General features: G+C 40.7%; 1 protein-coding gene across 9 annotated transcripts in view; it reads left to right on the top strand.

Moving 5' to 3' along the window:
• CLYBL (citramalyl-CoA lyase) overlaps positions 1 to 24,969 on the top strand; it is a 264,498-nt gene that overhangs the window by 124,374 nt on the left and 115,155 nt on the right. For all 9 annotated transcript variants that reach the window (XM_060636775.3, XM_078432244.2, XM_060636774.3 and 6 more), the window contains exon 2: positions 20,923 to 21,109. In XM_060636775.3, the coding sequence (XP_060492758.1) occupies positions 20,923 to 21,109 (187 nt within the window). The remainder of the gene's footprint in view (positions 1 to 20,922; positions 21,110 to 24,969) is intronic.

Raw genomic sequence — 24,969 nt, 5'->3', positions numbered from 1 at the left:
TATTTGTGTGGAAAATGAGGGCAATTCTGTGTTTGAATGAACTGTTGTTGGATGTTGATAATCATTTTGTGATTTGAAAGTTAAATCCTATAACCCTCACATGCTCACATATAGTAGTTTTTAGGCCACAGTTACATTTGCCACTAAGGGTACCTTAGAAAGTATTTATAGATTCTGCTGTAAAATGCCCTGTTCGAGTGATGAGTGGAGCATTTCTACTCCTCATCTGCTTACAGAATGAAGTTTATCCTGAGAGTAACCTGGTGTCTTTTCTGAAAAGTTCCTTAATATCCAATAGCTCATTCAGGCATGAGCTTAGGATTTTTTCCAGAAATTCTTTCATAAATCAACAGGAAGCCTTCTTTTCCAGTTTTATTATAAAGGGGGAAATGATGGTAAAACTTAAACACACATTGTTATTTTAACATCTAGTCTTACATCTGTTGAGGAGTTGTGTTTTTACTTAAAAATAGTTTAGCTGAGAATCAAAACCAGAGAATTATGCCTGTTCCCAACCTTCTGTCAACGATGGCTCTTTGTTAAAAGCACACAGCAGAAAACACTATGTTAATACACTATGTTGGCTTAAAAAGCCAAATTAAGAAACTTGAAAGCTTCAACATTTAATTTTTTTTTAATGATTTAAGTAAATTGCGGTAGAAATCTGTGCCAGACTTTTAAAGGGTACTCACATCTTGCCTTTATAAGTAACTGTGGAATTAGACATACCATAAATTTACTTCATATTTTCTTAGTAAGTTTGAATTTCCAGATAGCCTCTACCTGTTATATTGTAGATTCTACAAAGCTATTCCGTTTCGTGTTGAAGAGACCCAGTCAACATTAGTACACATTTTTTCCCCCTTAAGTGCAAAAAGTAGATCGCAACAGGGACTATTGAATTCTGAAGCCATCGGTTGTTTTCTCTTTTATCCTTCCAGCCCTTCTGTGTTGTTTATTTCATTTTGTTGCTGGGGACTGTGGGGCTTTTTCACCTCAGACTTTGGCTCTCCCTCTTCTTTTCTTTTGCTTTACAATTCACACGAGGACAGGGTGGTAGGCTTTTTTGTTCTTGTTTTGGGTTTTTGTTTTTGTGGGGTTTTTTTTTTGCATATTCCTCCCTTTCCTCCAGATCTTGTTGGTGACCAAATTTAAAACACTACAGTGTTTAGGATCCCTGCAGGGCCATTTTAAGTATTTGGACCCTCAGAGGGCCCCAAGCAATAACTACCTGAATTGCTTTTAATTACACAATATAGCTGCATCATTTTACTTCAGATTCTTTTTGATTGATGCTGCAAGGCAATTGTGACCGCGGATGATGGGATTAAGTGCCTCTTGAAGTGACTTTAGCTTCTTGTGGGAACAAAGGGAGAGAGGAGAACACTTAGTCCCTTTTTTCCTGAACTGCCTTTTTCTTCGCTTTCGTATAAAGAAATACAATTAACAAACATTATCCCCAGAGGTAAATTGAAATGTACATGCAGACAAGAACTGCTCTTGACTGCGATTAGACATATATGATCCGAGGTATTCTGACCATTCATTAGTGTTAATTATTTGAGAAACAAGCCTAGAACAAATGATTAAAATGTAGGCGCCATAACTGGGATTATTAGCATGTGTGATAAAATGTGTGCTCTGCAGCTGTACTAATAAAACGCTTTGGAAAGTGGCTTTGATTAGACAAATGCTTGGTTTAGCTCTGTGGTGAGCTCTTGGTGTTTGCTCAAGACCTGGTGGTGTTTATAACAAACAACTTATATCTTTCATTCTTAATTAGTGGGAATTACTATGCAAATGTTGGTATTTCGTAATTTAATATCCTATCGTTTTCCCTGCCCTTCGATTGTTGTTGCAGTCTACTCGTCTTGCTGGGAATGGGACAAACTGAGCTCTTAGGCTGTGCTGGATGCCAGGGAAAATGACTGCAAAGTTTGCTCTCTTATTTGGTTTATGAACTATTTAGTTGCTTAAATAGATCCTCTTGTATTCAGAACTTATATTACAGTCCCAGAGATCTGGCAGGGGTAACCTAATCAAACATAAACCAACCGGGAGCTGGTTGGCCCATGTGGGCAGTCAACATTCTGCTAAGTCCACCAGCCTAACCCAAGCTGAGTGAATGGAACCAGGGGGAAGGCAGAAATGGCCAGCAGAGTAAGGACCAATTCCCCTGGAAAATGAATCTAGGAGTTTGGGCTTAGCAAAGAAATGTGAGCTCAGCTAAATGTAGAGTTAGCAACAAAAACTTGGGGGGGCACAAGTGGGAGTGGAAAGAAGATATTAGAGGGAAGAATGGAACCACAGTGCCCAAGAGTTGTTGGGAAATATGCCAGGCAATCAGAAGCTGAACTCAGAGACTGGTCTAAGAGTGGGTGTTTTGTGTCTCCTGACTTGTAGCTTAAATGTTCCCCTGTACCTTGCTTGCATTTTTGAAACCAGAGTCAGAGGAAGAATCATTTAGAGATTGTCCATTTGGTGCCATGAAAACCTTCAACGGTTTGTCATTCTCAAGTGGTCTGTCCTTGTCATCCAATAGTCTTCTGAGTCACCTACTTCATAGCATATCATTAGCACTTTCCAAAGGAAGACAAATATCAGTGTTAGTCTAGATAGAATGTAAAATTAAATGAGCTTTTAAATTAGTTCATGCATTCCAAAGACAAACACAAAAAATTGTCTGGTTATCTTGGTCTCTGGCTAACCTATTTCATCTCTCTTGCTATTATCATAGAAAACTGTGAATCAAGTCACAAGTAAACCAAAATATAGCTTATGGAAAGATTCACCTCTTAATTTTTAATTTTATTCCCGTTATATTTACACTAAAAATGTTACTGTCTGAATTTAATCAGCTCATTCCATCAAAAACTAAGTAACAATACGTATTCAATAAGAGTGGTTTTTTGCTTAACTATACTGGCATTAAAATTTAAAACTTAATAAAAAGAGTGGTATTGGGGGGAGAACTAAAAATAAGGAAAATAAAAGCTCTTTTGCACTTCAAGATGATACATGCTAAATGTGGCACTGAATTAAGAAAAAAACAAAAACCTGAGCTCCCCTAAAATTAAAGCAATTTCTAGGAAGTCTTGCCTTAAATAGATATTTGAAGGAATTAATGCCTGTGGCACATTACACATACTTAAAAACAAAAAAAACTATGTTAGAAAAGCTTCATGATCACATCCATATGTTTAGTTTTAATTTTTATCACATTTAGCTCTGAATAATTAAGAAGAAAAAAAAAACAATCTTAATCTTATTGTGAGTCCGACACAATCAAAGCCACATACACGTGATTCGTGATCACAGCTTGTATTCACAGCTTTCGTGTGTGTGGTATGGGTCTGGCAATTAGACTCAGACTGTGTTTTTTTCTAAAAATTATTCAGTGCTAGAGAGAGATCAATATTAAATCCTCCCAAAATCTACAAATCAGGATAATCAAAGGTCTATAGCTAACGAAATATCAAAATTCTAAGCTATGTAACATTTTGGCCTTATTTCATTGAGATTGACACTTGAAAGGAATTTTTGAGAGAATCAAGGAAGAAAACGGAGATTCCATTAACCCACATCATTTTCGTGACAGTTACAAAAAACATTTTAAGATATGGAAAGAACTATTTTCTCAAAATTGTAGAGCCATTTTCTGGAGGGAAAAAAAAATCTCCCATGATTACTTTCATATCAAAGAACCGGTCATGGGGGAAATGCATTAATTTGACACATTTAGCAGCCTTTGAGCTTTTGAAGAACTCTGTGAAAGAATCCATGGTTACATCTGTCAGGTTGACAGTCTTCTTTCGTGACCTTTAAAAAAAAAAGTTAAGGAGAAATTGATCTTTCTAGTTCACAGTTGCTCAGTTACCTCTAAAGCTCTGTCGGGAAATAATCATCCCAGCTTTAAATTTATTATTTTTGAGGTAGAATAACCCAGTTACTAATGGAATCTCTAAATGGAGATATTTTGTGAATGGCCTTTTTTGTGAAATTTTCTGGTGGTCCTATGGGAATGTTTCCTAAACTATCCACGCTGGCTGTTTTAATACATTAACTACTCAATACTATCGTTTCTGCAACGTGTTTTAGAATCAGATCTTCTTAGGGATGCAAACAATGAACTATCTAAACAGAAGGCTGTTTGGTCAGGAATGGAACGAGTATGCACTTTATTGCTCACGCTCAGAGATTCATGATCCAGAATTCCCAATCGTCTCTACAGAGGCAAAGGGAAATCAGATGGTGTGCCCTTTAGGTTTTAATTACAATTCACCAAAACTCCCTGTTCTGTGCTTGACAGGTACTATCTATCTAGTTCCCGATGCTGGGATCACACATGGAAATTCATCTATCAAATCTCTGTGGGTCCTGAGTGTCATTCCTGGACCAAGTTCTCAGCAACATCAACAGTTAACTATTAATGGACAACATCCTTGGACTTCTTTGTGTTTCTAGGAGCCCTGGGTGGAAGCAGCCCAGAAACAGAAGAGATGCTAATCGCATTGTGTTCTTAAACGTGTTCAGTGAAGGAGTGCAGGTTTCCCTCTTGACCTCAGTGTCACTCCAAGAAAAAAATCCCTCCAGTTTTCTGTTCAGATAAAACTTCTGCTCCTCCTTCTCTCACCAAAAGTAGAGCAAGAAAGTGGGATTACTGCGAATGCCCAGTAACAGGCACATGCTCTATTGTCATCCCCTCCTCAACACAAAACAAGGAGCTTTGAGGAAAAACAAAGCTCTTCTCATCTCGCCTCCCCTCCCCCACTGTCCCTTTCTGCCCCTCACTTCCGCCTGCCTTCCTTCACTCCCACTTTTCTCATCCACCCCAACTTTCCCGCAGGTCCCAGCTTTCTCCACCTTCTTATACTTTTCCTCATTCTCTTCCTCTCCCTCATCTCCTTTCAATAGCCTCCCCCCTCCTCTTCCTCCTTGTCTGCTGCTGGACTGGCTAGGCTTAGCCAGTACCGAGCTCTTATCTCCCTTCCTCTTCCTCTCAGAAAAATGGCAATGTTGGGGTACCTGTGTGGCTCAGTTGGTTAAGCATCCCATTTCGGCTCAGGTCATGATCTCCCGGTTTGTGGGTTCATGCCCTGCTTAGGACTCTGTGCTGACAGCTCGGAGCCTGGAGCCTGCTTCAGATTCTGTGTCTCCCTCTCTCTCTGCCCCTCCCCTGCTTGTGCTCTGTTTCTCTGTCTCTCTCTCTCACAAGAATAAACAAACATTAATTTTTTTTTTTTTGAAAAATGGCAGTGTTTACCCTCAGAGGTACTGCCAGTTGCCTCAGCCTCACAGGCAGAGCAACTCTGCAAGGTGCCTGTGCCACAGTTAGAAATAAAGACTAATCCATAAGGCATGTAAAGGTGGGTCTCCATTCTCATGGAAAACTTGCCCTCTTCCTTGGGACCCATTAATGGTCACACCATTGTAGGGATTTCTCCTTGGGACTTTTCCCCATACAGGCTGTGAATGTGTGGAGAACCAGAGTTCTGCAGCCACACCAGGCCCAAGATGCATGCGCAACTGAGGGTCTGCTGGACGCAGAGCTTCTTGTCCACATTTGCTCAGCCCACAGCCCTTACCGAACAAGAGCCCACTGTGGTAGACTCGGTATTAATTGGATACATGATCGATACTGAATTTGATCAATGCATTTGTGTTTATGAAATGATAGCATGGATATGACAAGGAAAACAGATTTGGTAACTTTTGTTTTCATTGTGGTAAAATATACATAATATACAGTTCTCCATTTTAACTCCTTTAAAGTGGACTGTTCAGTGGCATTAAGGACATTCTCAGTGTTGTGCAGCCATCACCGTCATCTCCAGAACTTATCATCTTCCAAAATGAAACTCTGTATCCATTAAAGAACTCCCCATCCCCCTACCATCCCCATTCTACTTCCTGTCTCTGAATTTGACTACTCTAAGTACCTCTTATAGGTAGAATCATACAGTATTTGTGCTTTTGTGTCTGGCTTATGTTACTGAGCATAATGAGAATCTTAAATTTTTGACATGGATGTTTGTTTTCTTGTTCTGTGTGAAAAAAGACACCTGTTGTAGGGGTCTCTTGCTTTGCCTTTTGGTTTTCTGATGGTCTGAGGAGGCAGAGATCTGCCCTGAAACAGCATGACACAAACTTTACCAAACTGGGCATAAATACAGACTTTTTCCTCCCTACCACTGCTTTAGGATAAAGTCTGCCCTTTATTCCATCTCCTCCCCTCTGTTTCTGGGGTTCCATGGCAAGGATAGGTTAAAAGGGAGTTCCCTCACTAGTCCCCCTCTTTGTACATGGCACCTCACAATGGCTGAAAGACTGGCCCACAGCCTCTGGGTTGCCCCATCAGTGCCCCCACAGTGGACCACAAACTGCTATCTTGTGTGTCTACTTTGGACACAAAAAACTATTTCTTCATTTCAGTACAAAATGGAGCACTTGATTCAGGTGCGACATAATTGCTTCATGAGAGTTTGCCCTGAAAATGTCTTCTCGGCTTTTCTGAAGTGGGCTGCACGCTTATTTGTATTAGCACCACATGCTAATCTCACGAATGGCCCTGTTCTGCCAATGGGAGAACAAATAGCTGTTCTTTTACTCTCGTGCCCGGGGAAAGCTCCCTCCTTCTCTGTACACTGTTGCCATAGTAACGGAAACAGTTCCTCAGAATAGGGAATCTTTCTGGGCAGTTGGGAACTTAGAAAAGTAAGAACGTAAGTAGGCCTCAGTTATTATAGATGCTTGCATAAATACCTATTAAGTCATAAGCATCGTTGAAATTCATAGGTGAATTTTACTGTCTTTTGTAGGGATGGGAAAATATAGGTTAAGGGGCTCTTATCCTCATTCTAGTTGCAAGCATTCTTCCGTAAGCATCAGAATTGGCATGTGAGGTCAGACCCGTGGGCCATGCAACACGTAACTCAGTTTTTCCCAATGTATGAACTTAGAAGAGGAATGATATAGCTCAATTATACTCCTCCAACCCTTCAAAGGATTGAAGATCCAGCCCCAAGTAGAAGAATCCATCAGGAATCTGTCATATACCTTGGATTTGTGCAGACTTTTCCGTAAGAATTTTTTATTTTACTTTATTATTTTTTTTTAAGTGAGCTCTGTGCCCAGTGTGGGGCTCAAACTCACAAGCCTGAGATCAAGAGTTGCATGCCCTGCTGACCAGCAAGACACCCAAGAAATTTTTATTTTTAACCTTGGTCAGCTCTTAGAGTCAAAATCCCTTTATTTCTTGTTTTCTTTTTTAAAATATTCTATTTTTTAGTAATCTCTACACTAACATGGGGCTTGAACTTACAACCCTGAGATCAAGAGCCTCACGGTCTACTGACTGAGCCAGCCAGGTGTCCTGAGTCAAAATCTCTTTAATTTTTTTTTTTTTTTTGAATGTTTATTTATTTTTGAAGGAGAGAGAGAGCATGAGCGGGGGAGGAGCAGAGAGAAAGGGAGACACAGAATCTAAAGCAGGCTCCAGGTTTTGAGCTGTCAGCACAGAGCCCAATGCGGGGCCTGAACTCAATCTGTGAGATCATGACCTGAGCCGGAGTCAGACATTTAACTGACTGAGGCACCCAGGTACCCCTCAAAATCTCTTTAAAAGAACTTAAAGGGCCGTATCATTTCTGCACAATATCCTAAATAAGAATTTATTGATGTATAATTTTTAAATGATGCCTTGTTTTCTTATTATTTCTTATATTTATGAACAAATGAAAATTTACCATAACTTAAAATTTTTGGAAGGAAATTTCTAAAGGGCACATAAAAGTTCTTTTTCTGAACTGAAGTTATCCAAACTTCAGTAATTACTGGAATCAGTTGCAGCATAAAATGCTTTAAAGTAGTATCTGAGTGGAGATGTAAAATTGGAAAGCAGTATGAGAGTTCCTTAAAAAAATTAAATATAGAATTAATATATGATCTAGCAATTCCACTTCTGGGTAAGTACCCAGAATCATTGAAGGCAGATACTCAAACAGATACTTGTGCACCAGTGTTCATAATAGCATTATTCACAGTAGTACAAAGGTAGAAATAACCCAAAGGTCCACCAACGGGTGAATAGATAAACAAAATGGTACCTCCATACAATGAACTATTATTCAGCCTTAAAAAGGAAGGAAATTCTGCCACGTGCTACAACATGGATGACCCTTGAGGACATTATGCTCTGAAATAAGGCAGACACAAAAAGGCAAATGTATGATTACATTTCTAGGAGGTACCCAGAGTAGTAAAATTCATGAAGACAGAACATAGAATGGTGGTCACCAGGGACTGGGGGAAGGGGAGTAGGGGAGTTAATGTCTAATGGGCATGGAGTTTCAGTTTGGAAAGATAAAATGTTCTGGAGATGGATGGTAGTGATGGCTGCACAATGTACTTCATGCCACTGAATTATATGCTTAAAAATGTTTAAAATGGTGACTCTGGTGTTTATATATTTTGCCTTAATAAAAAAAATTGACATGGCAGGAGTATAAAATGTTAGAATATAGGTCAGCTCCTGGTGGGGAATGCCGATCTTAAAGGATTAATACAATCCATAGACTGTTTCATCATTGTTCAAATAAGGTCATTATAAACTTTCCCCCATGGCTTTACATATCCAGTACCTTTCTTTCTTTTCTTAAGATTTTATTAAGTAATCTCTGCACCCACCATGGGGCTCAAACTCACAACCCTGAAATCAAGAGTCATATGCTCCAACCACTGAGCCAGTCAGGCGCCCCTCCAGTCCCTTTCCATGGCAGCCTTCGCTCACAACATCACACCTCTTCTTCTTGAATGTCCAAAACCATGGTATAAAAAGTAAAAAGGGTTGTGCAGGAGCACATGGCAGGCTAGGCAGTCTGCTGCATTGCTGGTGGGAATAGAATTTAGTACCTTTTGGAAAGATAGTTTGGTGAAATCTGCAAAGAGCATTACAAGGGTCATGCCTGCTATCATTTTAGCCTTCTGAGGACAGAGGCTAATGGAAATATGTGGCCTTTTCTCCTTGAACGCTGGGTCCCCAGCCCACCACCCAGCTAGCCCCGAGTCTGTTCTTCCCTGCATTAGCTTACTTATCCTGAGTCCCTCTATATGCGACACACATTGCTGAGAGTACACATATAGGAGTGACACAGACCAGGTACCTGCTCACCAGGATCCTATGCACTGGAGTGTAGAGTTGTATGTGCCCAACAGTAGCTGGGGCTGACTTTGGCAGAAAAAGAATTTCTGAGAGGGGTGTGGGCAGGCTGGAGAGCCGAGCTTGGAAAACAGGCAGTGACAAACACCTGAGAACACGGCCAAAGTCAGGCCAAGATACCCTCTCCTGCTGCCCTCAGCTCTGACATCTCTGGCCCCACCATCCTTGGGCACTTGCTATGGCCACCTCCCTCCTTTGCCACTACCGGGATGGGAAAAGTCTTCCCTGTCCTCCATTTTGCCTCAGCCTCTCAAGGCTCCAGTGCCTGTCTGTAGCATCTCAGTGGCCACACTGTGCCATGCATGCTCACCCTTGCTTTTGAGCCCTTGGGTTGTCTACTCCTCATCCACCAAATAGGAAGGATGTTACTATATGGGATACCTGAAATGGAAAAATTCTGTTAGTTCTGTGGAAGAGACAATAAATAGGCAGTAAAAGAAAGACAATAAAAAGTCAACAGGCTGGGGCACCTGGGTGGCTCAGTCAGTTGAGCATCTGACTCTTGATTTCAGCTCAGGTCATGATCCCAGGGTTGTTGGAATTGAGCCCCGTGTCGAGTTCCACACTGAGCGTGGAGCCTGCTTAAGATTCTCTCTCTCCCTCTCTTTCTGCCTCTCCTCTGCTCACCTGCTGTCTTGTGCTCTCTCTCTCAAAATAAATCTAAAAAAAAAAAAAAAGTCAACAGGCCAATAATTAATTCATTTCAAAAGGAGAAAACCTGTGAAAGGAATAAACAGGAATATGGAGTTGAGAATCAGGAGTTTGATTTAGATAAAGGGGTTGGTGAAGCTTTTGCTGAGGAGGTAACATTTAGACTTGAAGGATGAGAAGGAAACATTCATGCTTGGATCCGGAAGAAGAACCTTCCAGAGAGGTGATAGCATGTGGGAAGGTTCTGAGACAGGCAGGAAAAGTATGGCTCAATCAGGGAACTGGGAACAGATCCCTGTGATGGAGGGTAGTAGCAGAGGGGGATGGGTGGGCTGGCAGCCAGGGGCTTGTTGGCCAGGGTAAGGTATTTAGGTTTTAATGTGAGAACCCCTGAATGCCATTAAAGGATTTGGAGCAGAGGACTATCACGATCGCATTAACATTTGTAAAGGTCCACCCTGACTGTGGTGTGGGGGAGGAGACTGGACAGGGGCAGGGAGGACCTGGGATGATGATGGGGTCTTGGGGCAAGATGGGGAGATACAGTGTGAAGGTGTGTGGAAGGCATGACTGGTTATGTAGGAATTGTTTTCAGGTTCTCCAGAGAAGCAGAGCCAATGGGATATATCTTTGATGTGTGTGTGTGTATAAGTTATACATGTATTATAAGGAATTGGCTCACGCATTTATGAAGGCTGACAAGTCCCAAGATCTGTAGTCAGCAAGTGGGAGGCCCAGGACGGCCAATGTTATAGTTGCAGTCTGAAGGCCAGCAGGCTTGAGACCCACGAAGAATTGATGTCTCAGTCTGAGTCCAAAGGCAGGAAAAGAAACTCATGTCCCAGCTGGAAGACAGTCAGGTAGGAGGAATTCCTTGTATTTGGATTGAGTGCCAGCCTTTTTGTTCTATTCAGACCTTAACTGATTGGCTAGGGCTCACCCACCTTAGGGAAAGCAGTGTTTTGCTCATTCTACCAATTCTGATGTTAATCTTGTACAGAAACAATTTCACAGACACACCCAGAATGTTTGGCCAAATATCTGGGCACCCATAGGCCTGTTAAATTGACACGTAAAATTAACCATCTTAGTATTATTAAAGTCCTATTATAAAGGCACTGGTAAACAGCTTGAATACATCATTGAATGTATGGTCAATACTGAGGTTGATCAGTACACTAAAATTTTTTGTTTGATAAATTTACTTGAATTTAACAAAATGATTTAGAATTAATTATGTGACCTAAGTTATTATTATCTTTATAATAATTGCTTTTTAACTTGGTTTTGAATTTAAGAAGTGATGTAATGACTTTTAAAAGTCCTGAATCAAGTTCTTATCTTCACTTGGTCAAGTCTCGACTGCCATTTAGATGATTCAAAGAGAGTATTAGATTCTGAACTTAAGGGATCAAAACATTTGTGTTTATGAAATGACAGTAGGGATGTGACAAGGGAAACACTCAGAAGTCCTTCGCCTTCCATGTTTCCAGCTGAGCCTGCCAGCCTGTGGTGCTTGCTGAGGGTCACCCACAGGTGAGGCAAAGTCATCTTAGAGCCGGCTATCAGGGTCAAGGATAAGATGTGGAGTACTCAGAGAGGGTCTCTGGACCTTGGTCCCCATGTTTTGCCCAACATTGGCTTCAGAGAACTTCTGCTTGTGAAAAGAGATCTCTCCAGGCCTCATCCCTCATCCTGCTCTGCCCACCCAACATTCTGGATTTGGACACTTGCCTGCTTTATCATTGTGCTTTTTCCAGGGATCTGACCCCCTAGTGATAACTAAAAGCAGATCTGGGGTTGAAAGCAGCATCCAGCCAACAGGCCCCAGTCCCTGACCTGTGTGTACTGACATAAACTCCTCCCTTCCCCAGGTCATCCATTGTCAACATTTTCTAACAAAATTTAAATATGATATAATAAAATCTAATTGCTATTTAAAAAACTCCAATTGCTGTATAAACACATTTCACGTAAATAAAAATACATTTGTTAAATAGGCCAACAGTGAGTTGGCCCAGCGTTTGTAAAACTGTCTGATCTACAGGGCTCTTCCTGGAATATGAGTTCATTATAACTTCAAAAGCAAAACAGCATGAGTTTGGACGCTTTGTTAGAGCACTGGTGGGCTCTCAGGAAACGAGAGGCTGGGTGACTGGTATTTGTTAACTTGGGATTCTGTCTGTACTACCTTCAATTTAGTCCTTCTTTTTCAAGATTTGGGAGTTTCCCTTCAGATCTAGTTTGTTGAGTGTTTTTATCATTAAAAAATTGTCAATTGCTTTTTTCTGCATCTGTTGAGATGATCATGTGATTTTTATGAAAACTGTAAATTCGAGTTAAATTGGCTCCAAGGAAGGGGAAATGTGACTCCTTGGAAAATACAGAGTGGATAAGATTTATCAGGATCCCTGGGGCGCCTGGGTGGCTCAGTCAGTTAAGTGTCCGACTTGGGCTCAGGTCATGATCTTGCAGTTTGTGAGTTCTAGCCCTGTATCAGGCTCTCTGCTGACAGCTCAGAGCCTGGAGCCTGCCTCAGATTCTGTGTCTCCCTCTCTCTCTGGCCCTCCCCACTCCCTCTCAAAAATAAATAAACATTAAAAAAAAAAAAAAAAAGATTCAGCAGGATACCTGGGTCCAAGTCAGGGGCACTGTAGCAAAACTCAACTGATGCAACCGTTTGGTTGCCTCAGGGGTCATGGGTCATGAGAAACTACTAAGTAGGAGTACAGTGTCGCTCGTCTTGGAGTACTGTTCCTCACTGCATTGCACTGAGGACGAGTAGAAGTTCCTAAAGAGTTGGAGGCCAGGCAGAATCTTCCCCCAGTTTCACCACTTGGACTCCCCCCATCAACCTCCCGGCCAGCAAACTGCGCTCAGCATCCAGAGTAGCTTTGAGTCCTTTTGGTGGTGGAGATTTTGTTTACTTTAAACCCCCGTCCTCTCTCACTCCACTTCCTGGGAGCTCCAGATCCAGCCCCTCAAGCTATCGGAAATAAGAAAACTTCCTTCTCTGTTAACAAAGGCAAGCTTATCATTTCACTGTGGACTTGGTCCATACTTAGACTTCACACTTGGACTCTAATTTGAAGCTCCAAGTTGATCAGGGACTTCATGGCTGTTCACTTACCACCACCACCTTCAAGCCCCTGGAGGTGGTGACCACTGATTTAGTGGGTGGGGGATGGTGTAGAACATCATGGTTTCCAAGCAAAGAAAACCACAATGCCTCTCAGCAGTATCATTCCCCAGTCACTTGGGTATTGGGAAATCACACAGTTGGTACTCAACTCGTGGCCTAAATATGGTAGGATTCAATTCTGGCAACTGTTGAAGTCCAACAACCTTCAGTCCTTTCTAGGATCAGTAAGACACTTTGGTTGTACTTGCAAACCCTGCTGCAGAGGTTCCCTCTCTTGGCTGCACTTGGACTCTCCTTGGAAGCTTTCAAGAAACACTGATGCCTGAAACTCACTGTGAGGCTCTGATTTAATTGGGTTAGGGTGTGTGGACTGGGATTTTTTTCTTTTTCTAAGTTCCCCAGGTGATCATAATGTGCAGCCACAGTAGAGACCTCTGTACTAGCCATTAGCTACATAAAGAAACCACCAAGTTGGGTTCAGAAATAACATACCAAATTGCACATCTTAAAGTAGACATTGGCTTAGTTGATTATTACCATTATTTCAAATATTGTCAGCAGTTTGTGTGTTAATTTTCTTTTTAGAAACATTTTTCTTTAAATGTGGATTTTTGATGCATTTTCAGTTATGATCTTATTTTCATAGCATCTGCTTGTATATAATGGTAGCACATGACTCAAGAGAAATTTTTGTTGGAGCAAAATTTCCTGTATTAGGGCAGTGACTGCACATTGGAATCATGTGGCAATGGTCGTCCTCCAACTGGGCTGCATGTCAGAATCACGTAGGGAGCTTTTAGAGGTCCAAGAGCCAGGCTTTATCTCAGACCAATGATGCCAAATTTTCTGTGGCTGGAGCTTTAATGTCAGCATATTTGAAAGTTCCCCAGATGATTTCAAGTAGTTACTACCATGAGGGACAGGAAATTCTCACATGAGGACGGGTAAGAGACCAATAGTGCTGGTCTGCAGTCACACTCATGTAAGTGGCAAGGACTTAGCTCAAATATATGTATTTGAGAGACACTTGGCCATATTACCAGTGAATTGAATTTGATTACACTGGGTGAGGTCCAGAACTTGACCATTTTTAAAAGGTCCCTGAGTGATGGCTATATTGAATTCCAGGTGGAAAACCCCTGTAGCATTAGGGATACCTCTAGTTATATTAGTGGCTAATAAAAGTGTATCAGGTGGAGGAGGAAAGGGGGAAAACCAGAACAAGGCCAGGAGGACCCCCTTTCAGCCAGAAGAACCCCTGGACCTGCTGAAGGATATATTACCCCAAAAAATGTCCTTCTGTAGAGAGAACTCACCATAAGGCTACCAGATTTTTTCAATTCATCTTAAGCCCCTATTTTGCATATTGTTTGAATACATTTACATGTTGACTATCAAGAGGCCCTAACTCCAAATATGTAAGATAAAATAAAAGAAGTTAGCTCTTGTCACCTACTGCAATTATATTCATACTCAGTAGTCAGTGCTGAGCACAACTCAAGTAGGGAACAGATTTTGAAACAGCCAGAGATGGGGAAGGAGAGGACATACCAGCGGTACGGGGAGGAAGGAGGCTTGAGGACGGATGCCGAGATGGGCTTTGGCCACCTTCCCAGTGCCAGCCCCCTCCTGGATCTCAGAATCCATGATAGAACTTAAGCCCAGACCCCCTCTACACCTTTATTCTTTTCATTATTCCAAACAGTTTTGCTGCCTTTGATCTTTTTCCCTTGAGCTTCATTATGTACAGCCTTTAGCCTTCCTGAGCTGCTTGCAGGCCATCCTGTGGGTGCTCTTCCCTGGACCTTCCGGGCATGTCCTTTTTCTTTTGTGGCACCTCCCCACAGTGCTCAGCACAATGTGAGTCAAGGCCACTGTGTACAGTTGTGTGGAGTATGCCCTGATCAGGGGCACTTACAGGGAGGCACGCATTGGGGCTGAGCTTTGACCTGTCTCCATGCACCGAAGCATGCTGCCTCGGGAGCAGAAGGCATCTTTTTACCCTTCCACCTGCTGGAAAGTGTGAGGAGGCACTTTTTTCATATTTGCACAAAGGAACCTGACGTGTGCTGGTGGAGGCCCAGTGCAGGTCCCTCAATGGGTGCTTACGAAGTGCTTACTGAAGGAGTGAATGAACAAACGAACAAATGAAGGAGCTCAGTGGAAGGCAGGATCGATAAGAGCCATCTAGGTCTAGGTTTATGAGGCCCTAAACTCAGATGTAAAAACTGTGTTTGTGGAAAGGATGGAATAAACACGGAGAAGCAGCAGCAGGCAGTGGGTTGGATTCAAGTTTCCAGGATGGCAAAGGAGAGAGGGAATAAAAATGACCTCCCACCTGTAATGACCACTAAAACGTGACTCTTCCACAAGAAGAATAAGGACAGTGTGTTTGCAAATCAGCCCTACATCCCCACCTCTGGATTGCCGACTGTTTTAGATGGTAAGGTAATGTGTGAGGCCCTTGCTGAACAGGGTGGAAGAGACCTCATCCTGCCCTTCCCTCAGCTCAAGGTCTAGTTGAGGGTGCTGGAGACAAGACTCTCCTGGTGCAGGGCTGTGCTGACCAGCATCACATATGGGTGACAAGCTTCAGATACTCATAGTAGCTGTAAGTGCATGATGCTTTACTGCTTGTGGTGAGTTCTCCCCTGTACGAGGTAGCTTGTATATTGCTTCTTGCTGATGAGGAAATTAACACTCGGAGTGACATGGCAGCTTGCTTCTCATCCCATCTTCTGAATGCCAATCACAGGATTGGGTTGAACCATATAAAATTACCATTTTTGTAGGTCAAAAATGGCATTTAGTCCCCAAGTTGCATTTGGTCCATCTTAACACTTTTTTGAGACTTTTCGAATGGTTTTATTGATTTTTTTAAGCCAGTTATAAAACTAATTTTTTTAAAAGGAGTGATGCTGTTTTTAGTAAATATGCAACATAGGAAAAAAGTGTGCAGAAGCAGAAAAATCTTAATCCCCAATTCTATAGTTCAGAGGCATCCCTAATAACATTTTAATGTATTTCCTTTCAGATATTTTTCTTTGCATTTTTTACAAAGTTGAGATGTTATTGCATATATAATATTACATCTTCTGTTTAAAAATACAATAATTGGGGCACCTGGGTGGCTCAGCCAATTGAGCATCCAGCTTTAGCTCAGGTCGTGATCTCACAGTTCCTGGGTTGGAGCCCCGCTTTGGGTCCCCTACTGTCAGTGTGGAGCCCACTTTGGATCCTCTGTCACCCTTTCTCTCTGCCCCTCCCCTGTTCATGCTCTTTCTCAAAAATAAACAAACATTAAACAAACCAATAGTTATTGTAACATTAAATATTTTTATAAATATAATTCTTAACAATAGCAGCATATTCCATTGAATATACATACTATAATTCATCCGACTTTTAGGCCTGAAGGTTTTCAGTTTCTTAATATTGTACATATCTAGTCTTATTTCTAGTTACTTTCTTAAGATAGATTCCTGTCTATTAGTTCGGTCCAGCAGATACAGCAGGATATCATAGACTGGATGACATAAAAAACAGGACTTTATTTCTCACAGTTCTGGAGGCTAAGAAGTCCAAGATCAAAGCTCTGATAGATTTGGTGTCTGATGAGGACTTGCTTCCTTGTTGTTGGTTGTAGATGTCAGTCTTTTCGCTGTGTCCTCATGTGGCATCGGGGAAGGGAGCTCTCCGGGGCCTCTTTTCTAAGGGCAGAACCCTTAAGACTTAATCACCTCCCAAAGACCCCACCTCCAAATACACTGGGGATTAGATTTCAGCATACAAATTTGGGGGAGACACATTCAATCTATAAAAGTTTCCAAAAGGAATTTTGTCAAATAACTTGAAGTTACTGGCTCAAAAGGTAGGAAACTTTTAAAGTTTTTTGATTTGTATCATCAATTGCCTTTCCAGAAAGCTTTGTGCTACTTTGATTAACTTTGCCTTGATAGCAGAACCAGTCCTTAACTGGTTCTGGTTTGGTTATGAGTGATAAATCCGATAAGAGTTTAAAGAAGAGAGAGTTTATGTTTATTTATTTATATTTGAGAGAGAGAGAGAGAGAGAGAGAGAGAGTGAGCAGGGGAGGGGCAGAGAGAGAGGGAGAGAGAAAATCCCAGCAGGCTCCACATGTCAGCATCGAGCCCAGTGCAGAGCTTGAATTCACGAACTGTGAGATCATGACCTGAGCCGAAACCAAGAGTTGGACGCTTAACTGACTGAGCCACTCAGGTGTCCCTTAAAGAAGAGAGAGTTTAAAGAATAGTTAAGAAAGGCTCAAGGTTGGAGGGACCTTGAACTGAACGTGAAGGATCCTTAATGTTCAAATAAACTGAGAAGGAAGATTTTTCCATCAGAAGCACAGCAGAAGCAAAGGTATTCTGGAAACAATGACTGCAGCATGTTGTATAGACAGTCATAATCTAAGTTTCCTAGGGTAGATACTTACTGAGTAGGAATAATGAGCTGTAAGTTGAGGAAAGGAATATCATCTGAGAGTGAACTTAATCATACAGGTAGTGAGGAGCTGTTGACAGTTTTTGAGCAGGGGAAGATATGAGCAAAACACTGTTTTAATGATTGTAAATACTATCCAAGAAACCAAAAACATCATTAAGAGTGACAGGAGACTTTTTTTTAAGTTTATTTATTTTTGAGAGAGAGAGAGAGAGTACAAGCAGGGGAAGGACAGAGAGAGAGGGAGAGAGAGAATCCAAAGCAGGCTCCACACTGTCAGCACAGAGCCTGATGAGGGGCTCAAACCGACAAAGTATGAGATCATAACCTGAGCCAAAGTCAGTCGCTTAACCGACTGAGCCACCCAGGTGCCCTGGCAGGAGATTTCTTAAGTGATCATCTGTTTTAAATTACACTTCAATGTGGTATACAATGGAATGTTAGCCATCAAAAAGAATAAAATCTTGCCATTTGCAATGATGTGGGTGGAGCTAGAGTGTGTTATGCTAAACGAAATCAGAGAAAGATAAATACCGTATGATTTCACTCATATGTGGAATTTAAGAAACAAACCGAGAACATATGGGAAGGTGGGGGGAAGAAGGAGGGGAGAGGGAAACAAATCATAAGAGACTCTTAATGATAGAGAAAAAAACAGGGTTGATGGAGGGAGGTGGGTGGGAGATGGGCTAGATGGGTGATGGGTACTAAGGAGGGCACTTGTGAGGAGCACTGGGTGTTGTATGTAAGTGATGATTCAATGAATTCTCCTGAAAAACCAATATTGCACCATTAACTAAAATATAAATAATTTTTTTAAATAAAATCAGACTTCATATAAACATGTTAGGAATGATTTGCTCTAGAGCTTAGCATATGATGGTGGTATGATTTACAGCATGAGCTATGTCTGGGAGCTCAGTCTTGAGATTCAAATAGTGTAGCTTGGGGGCGCCTGGGTGGCTCAGTTGGTTAAGCATCTGACTTCAGCTCAGGTCATGATCTCACGGTTCTTGGTTCCAGCCCCACATCAGGCTGTGTGCTGACAGCTTGGAGCCTGGAGCCTGCCTCAGATTCTGTGTCTCCCTCTCTCTCTGCCTTTCCCCTACTCATGCTCTGTCTCTCTGTCTCACAAGAATGAAAAAATGTTAAAAAAAAAAAAAATTCAAATAGTGTAGCTTGGAGACCACAGTGGCTGAATCCAAAATGGCAGTCAGAAGCTATTTCCTATGAAGGAAATCTCAGTTTTCATGAAATGAAAGTCAGTTGCCAATGGGACAGAGAAGTCCAGATATTTACTCTGTCAGGTGAAGTGAGAGGTATAGGAAGGACCCATGAAGCTCTTTCCACTAGAGCCGTTCTCATCCTCTCTTTGGGTTTTACACGTGTGGTTACAACAAATTATGGTGAAAAGTAATTTTGACTCCCCCCCCCCCCCCCGCCCCCAAGCATTTCCTGGTAAATAAAATTTCATCTCCTTTAAGTGTGTTTTTACAAATTTTAAGGAAATGAATATGTTGCAACTTTTGGTTTCCAGTGTGAATAAGTAAAATGTGATTGTTACTGTTACATAGTTATATTTTCTCCCTTTTTAAAAGATAAACCAGGGGCCCTTGGGTGGCTCAGTCAGTTGAGTGTCTAACTCTTGATTTCCACTCAGATCATGATTCCAGGGTCATGGAATTAAGCCCCACATCAGGCTCTTCACTGAGCCTTAAGCTTGCTTGAGATTCTCCCTCTCTACCTCTGCCCCTCTCCCCAACTTGCACACGCTCTCTCTCTCTCTCTCTCTCTCTCTCAAAAAAAAAAAAAAAAAAAAAAAAAAAAGCTAGATATTTTCAGTCAATGCAAAATGATGACAGTTCAGTTGTTCTTCAGTTAACTGGCCATAATATATTTTTGTTCATTATATGTTTTATATTAGATAAAGTGTCTTTGTAAGACATGTACACTTTTAAAATCCATCTGTATCTCACCATACCTCACACAGTATAGTGCTTTTGCTATGGAAAAATAAGACTAAGACTCAAGTTTTCTAGTGTATTAAGATTGGCCACAAGAAGGAATTGGGGGTCACACATAGAATCGATTGGCCAAAGAGTGAATGATTTTTCTTGAGATTCATTGTCACAAGGCAAAGTAATCATGACAGAATATTACAGCTTTGTAAAATACAGATGGCATTAACTTAGGATAAGTACAGCTGACACGTTTTCGGAAAGGATGATGCAGTTTACTCAGGGCAGAGTAAAACAGGGCATTTCTGACTTGCTGTGGCTTTAACCTTAACTGGGTGCTTCATGACATATAGCTTGTCTATTATGGGGAGGACTGACTTCATGAATGTATGACCTGCACCATCACACATGGCTCTGTGCTTAGAAGGATCTGGTGCTTGGTTTGATGTTCTTCTGTCACCACCTAAAATTCTTAATAAATTTTGAACAAGGGTCTACATTTTCATTTTACTCTGGGACCAACAAGTTATGTAGCTCGTCCTGAATGTGAAAACTGATTTCACCTTCCTTTACCACATATTATGGGCCAAACCATAGCACCTAATTATGGATCAGGTTAGGAGCGAGGGCTGCAGTGAGCCAAACAAGCTTCTGGCCAACAACTCTTATTTCCACAGGAGGCTAAACTGAGTGCAGTAGGGAATGGAAAGAGAGAGAGAGCAGAGGTCAGAAGCAGGCAGGGGCTACTGATATCCAGACCTAGTTTTCTCATTAAGAACAACAGCATTCTCTATGCCCACCACCACACCTGCCAGGCTCTCGCTAAGCACTTCATGTGCCTTATTTCCTTTCACTGAAGCCTCTCAATAGTCTGCAAAATTAGTATCGTTTTTATAGATGAAGCACCTGAAGTTTTCAGTGATGAAGTTGGCCACCATTCCAGAGCTAGTAATGATCTTTTCTCATTCGTTATCTATTCTGCTCACTTAAGAAGTGGCCAGCCATCCTTGTCTGTTGTTAACATTGAACTTGAATCACTTCTTTGCCTACTTTAGACTCACTGGCAGAGAGAGGGCCATACACTAATGCTTAACATAGGTTGTTTATTTTCTGTTTTTAGTTTCATATAATTGAAGATAGTAATGTTATTTGGGACCTTCTGGATATAAATTTCCTTTCTTTTTGTCCATGGGTACTATCTAGAAAATATACTAATATTGGAAGTGTTTTTCCAAGATGAAATTGGTACACACTTCTTTTCTCTGAAGATTGTCTCAATAAACAGTGCTATATATTTTTTAAACTTCAGCCAAAATGACATTTTGTTTCTTGGTTATTTCTGTTGTTGTTCTCCTAGTTGTGCTGTGTGATTGTGATCTGCTGAAATTAGCTTATCACGTTTTCGGTTTTAATTTTGCATTAAAATAAGGTTTTGCAAAAATTCGTAAATAGATCCTATTTTAGACTAACACCAATTATGTCTCCTGCAGGAAACCACTTCTGGCAGCTGATGTGCCCAGGCTTGGATACAGTTCCTCCTCCAATCACAAGTACATTCCCCGGAGAGCAGTGCTCTATGTACCTGGAAATGATGAAAAGAAAATAAAGAAGATTCCCTCCTTGAATGTAGATTGTGCGGTGCTCGACTGTGAGGATGGTGTTGCTATGAACAAAAAGGTAATAGCATGATTTTTCCTTAAGATGGGAAAAAGCAATGGATTGCAATTTGGTGCTGTCTTGGTAGCATTGCTCATTAGTTGGAAAGATTCTACCATACTCACCTTTTGCTCTTTACTAATATATTCTTGATCAAGCCCTCATAGGGGTTTTGAATGTGTCTCTTTTCTCCAAGACAAAGGAAGAACCCAACCAGTGTATACCTTCAGTATATGTGACTATGTGTATATATTGATAAAGAGATAGACACTGAATCCATTGTGGCTATGATATTTACCAGTTTGGGTAAATTATTTAATCTGAAATTTGTGTTGTAAATTTTTAGAGCAGTAAGACACAATGTGGAATTCATGTCTTTTTAATATTGAGTAATGGCCTTATCGCTTCTGGGATAAGTGCCAAGAAAATAAAAGATAGTCTTCTATGAATAAGTCACCATTTTCCCTACTTAATTTAAGGGAAGCTACACACAGAACCTTAGGGTTGCAGCTTTAGGCTGATTTCCTCATGGCCTGACCACAGAACTGAGCCTTAAAATATATCCAGTTGTAAACAGGTACAAAAGGTTCTTACTGGGTGGTAGCAGAGTGGGTGCTTTTTGCTTCATTTGGTTTACTTAACTTTATTTTCCAGCTTTTTATAATGAACATGGATTTATTCAGTAATTAGGTGAAATAATTAGGTGTAAATCATTGTAACAATAATTTATGTTTAGAACTTTTTAAGTTAAAAACATGTTTTTACTTGACCTTTGTCTGTCCCTAGACAGTGAGGCTGTCTGGGAATAGATTGTGGGGCTCGGGGACAGAGGGAGTTGGCCATCTGGATTCATGCCTATCTGGATACTTTCTTGTCTTAAATGATCTGAAATAGCATGGCCGTACTGTACAACTTTCTTGATTAATTGCCCTCCTTGGAGATTCTAGCAAATATTTGCCTTAATTAAAAAAAAAAAAAAAGAGAAGAAGTTATTTCTAGCATCTTCCTAATGGTCAAAGCAAGACTTTCCAAGTATTTGGAAAAGGATTAGAACGAGCGTGTGGAATCTAAAGCGTCTCCTCAACATCTTTGGCATGCCCCAAGGAAAATACAATTAATCTTCTTTCTCCCAGAGATTAAGGTAAATAGGCCTTTTCTTGAAGGATATAATGTGCTTCCAGTATGCTCCCTTCCAAAACTCATGTAGTGCACTCTAAGATTAGATACTAAATTGTAATTTCAGTTCTGTGTGACCCAGGGCAATTCACTTTACTTCTTTGCCTCCATTTCTTATCTATACTGTGGGATGACAAAATCTTCTTTTGTCAGGGACAGGGATTATTATGAGGAAGAAGTTTGATAAAATGCCTGGGAGTAGCTTGATTTCCTATAGGAAATAGATTAGATAAATCCTGTAGTAATCATGATTAGAGGGGAATTTATTTTAGCATGTAGCACAGTGAGCCATTAGGTGCCCTGATAAACTTCTAATTATAGTCTTCACAAATCTTGAGGCTATCTTCCCGTATCCACCGGAGGATGTTTCCTTCCACCCAGATAAGTTTGAAATATGGTCCATTATTGCCTCACATTTTCTTACTGTTCACTGGTGTTCTCAAGCTCATCCTTGTACCCAGAGCCACTTCTTAGGAGGAAACTAAGGGAAGGGGAGGGAAGAATTCATGATGAGTGAGACTTGCCCGCCATCTTTGCGTCTGTATCCAGACAGTGTCTTCATCAGGACGCTTCAGTTCTCTTAATGCAGTTAAACTTTCCATTAATTGCTAGACACACTGTTTTATGCATGCTGAGCTTGGGAGTCAGTTGAATTTCCCTTTCTTACCACAGAAAGTTCTGGTGAACCAGGCTAGTGCTTGTAAAAAATGTTTTCTTAAACTCTCTGTCCAGGACTTAATTTTATCTCATATATGTTATTTCCTAGCATTTTGGATTTTGATTTTATTATCCATCATTAATAGCATTTGAGAATTTGACAGGCATTTAACAAGTTTCTGATGGAAATGTTGAAGAGGTTGGAGCCAAGTGTTGAACAAGCATGCAACTAGAAGCTTCTGATCATGTTTTATTTATTTATATAGTGCTGACTGACATCCAGGCACTGTTCTAAGGGCTTTAGTTTCATAAACAACCCAGTGAGGTGCTACTGTTATACTCCTTCTACAGATAAGGAAACTGAGGCATGGAGAGGTCAGTTTCATGGATCAATACTGTGAATATGGTCATTCAATCACCCAACTTTCCTAAAATCCAATCTTTTCATGAGGATATTATGAGAGATTTTTATCTAATGCTGTTTCGAAATGAAGATACCATCCCAATTTACCGGCCTAGAAATACCTTCTCCCCCTGAACCTTGCCAGAAAAATGAGGTTAAGTAGATGAGACTTGATCTTGAAGAACCTGTATCAGTACCTAGTTGTTACCGTCTTCTTTTTGAAGTGCTGGAGATAGAAAAGTAGTTAATAGCCTGCTTAAGATTCTCTCTATCCCTCTCCCTCTGACCCTCCCTTACTCTCTTTCTCTTTCAAAAAAAATTCATTTCAGATATTCTTTTTTAATTTTGTTCTAATTATAGTTTTGCTAAAGTCAACTGTTACTGTCTAATCAATATTTTTCCAGTATTAGAACTTAGTTGCTTCATTTTATATCTCAATTTATTTCTTTTTTATTAATAGGCTAATTCAATATTTCATTTGATTGACACTGTGGAGTATGGGCTTGTAATGAAAACAATAAGAGTTCTACAGAGCAGTTTATAAGTGTATAATACCTTCCAGCAGGCTCTAATCCTGTCCTGCTAATCCAATTTGTGTTTAAGTAGCTCCTTCATGTCAAGGATGGCACTACCAGCTCACCTTCCCAAGTATGGATGACGAAAAGACTGTCTCCACACCCCTCTTATCTTTTTCTTTTCATTGTTAAATGCATGAGGAGATATAGGACTGCATAAGCCACTGCTTGCTGGGACACAGTGAAAATAAGCCAAGTAAGGCACAAATTTCTGGTGAATCTCCATGACACTTGGGCAACACCAAGAAAATAGGAGTGGAATAAAGAGAGACAGGATTCCAGGACTGCTATTTTAGTTGAGTAAATATTTAAGGAAATATTTAAATATATTTAATATGTAAGTTTAAATATGTAAATTTAGATACTCAATACTCAGGCACTGTGACAAGGAGAGGAACCAAGATGACTGCATGATCCCCAACATGGAGGACTCAAAGACTGGTGGTGAGACACGCAAAATGTAAATAATTATAATCTAACCAGATAGGTCTATAAGAACATATATTTTTTATTACCATTTGGCTCTAAGTATTTTTTTAATGTTTATTTATTTTGAGAGAGAGAGACAGAGTACACACATGTGCAGTGGAGGGAGGGGCCGAGAGGGAGAGAGAGAATCCTAAGTGGGTCCATGCTGTCAGCACAGAGGCTGACTTGGGGCTCAATCCCACGAACCCTGGGATCATGACTTGAGCCGAAACCAAGAGTTGGACACTTAAATGACTGAGCCCCAGGTTCTAAGTACTTTTTAATTTGCATTTTGATCTCTTTCTTGAGCCAGGAGATACTAAAGAGTGCTTCCCAAACTCCCTGTGGTGAAGAACCAATTTGGTTATTTTTATTTGTTGTTGTTACTTTATTTCATTTTTAAGCATTTGTAATCTATTGCAGACGGATACTTTTATAAAATACAAAAAAAATGAATTTCTAGAAAAATTAAATGTTGCTTGGGTGTCATAGCATTGTCAAGTACTATGGAAGTTTCTAAATTCGTACCCCCCCCCCCCATTTCATACTTACCTCCTAGTGTCATGGTCATGATCAGAGTTTGTGGACCCAGAGTGGTCTGC

The sequence above is a fragment of the Panthera onca genome, chromosome A1, assembly GCF_046562875.1.
Source record: "Panthera onca isolate mPanOnc1 chromosome A1, mPanOnc1 haplotype 2, whole genome shotgun sequence".
Classification (NCBI taxonomy): domain Eukaryota; kingdom Metazoa; phylum Chordata; class Mammalia; order Carnivora; family Felidae; genus Panthera; species Panthera onca.
Note: the sequence above shows the minus strand (reverse complement) of the source record. Positions and strands in the feature narration are given on the sequence as shown.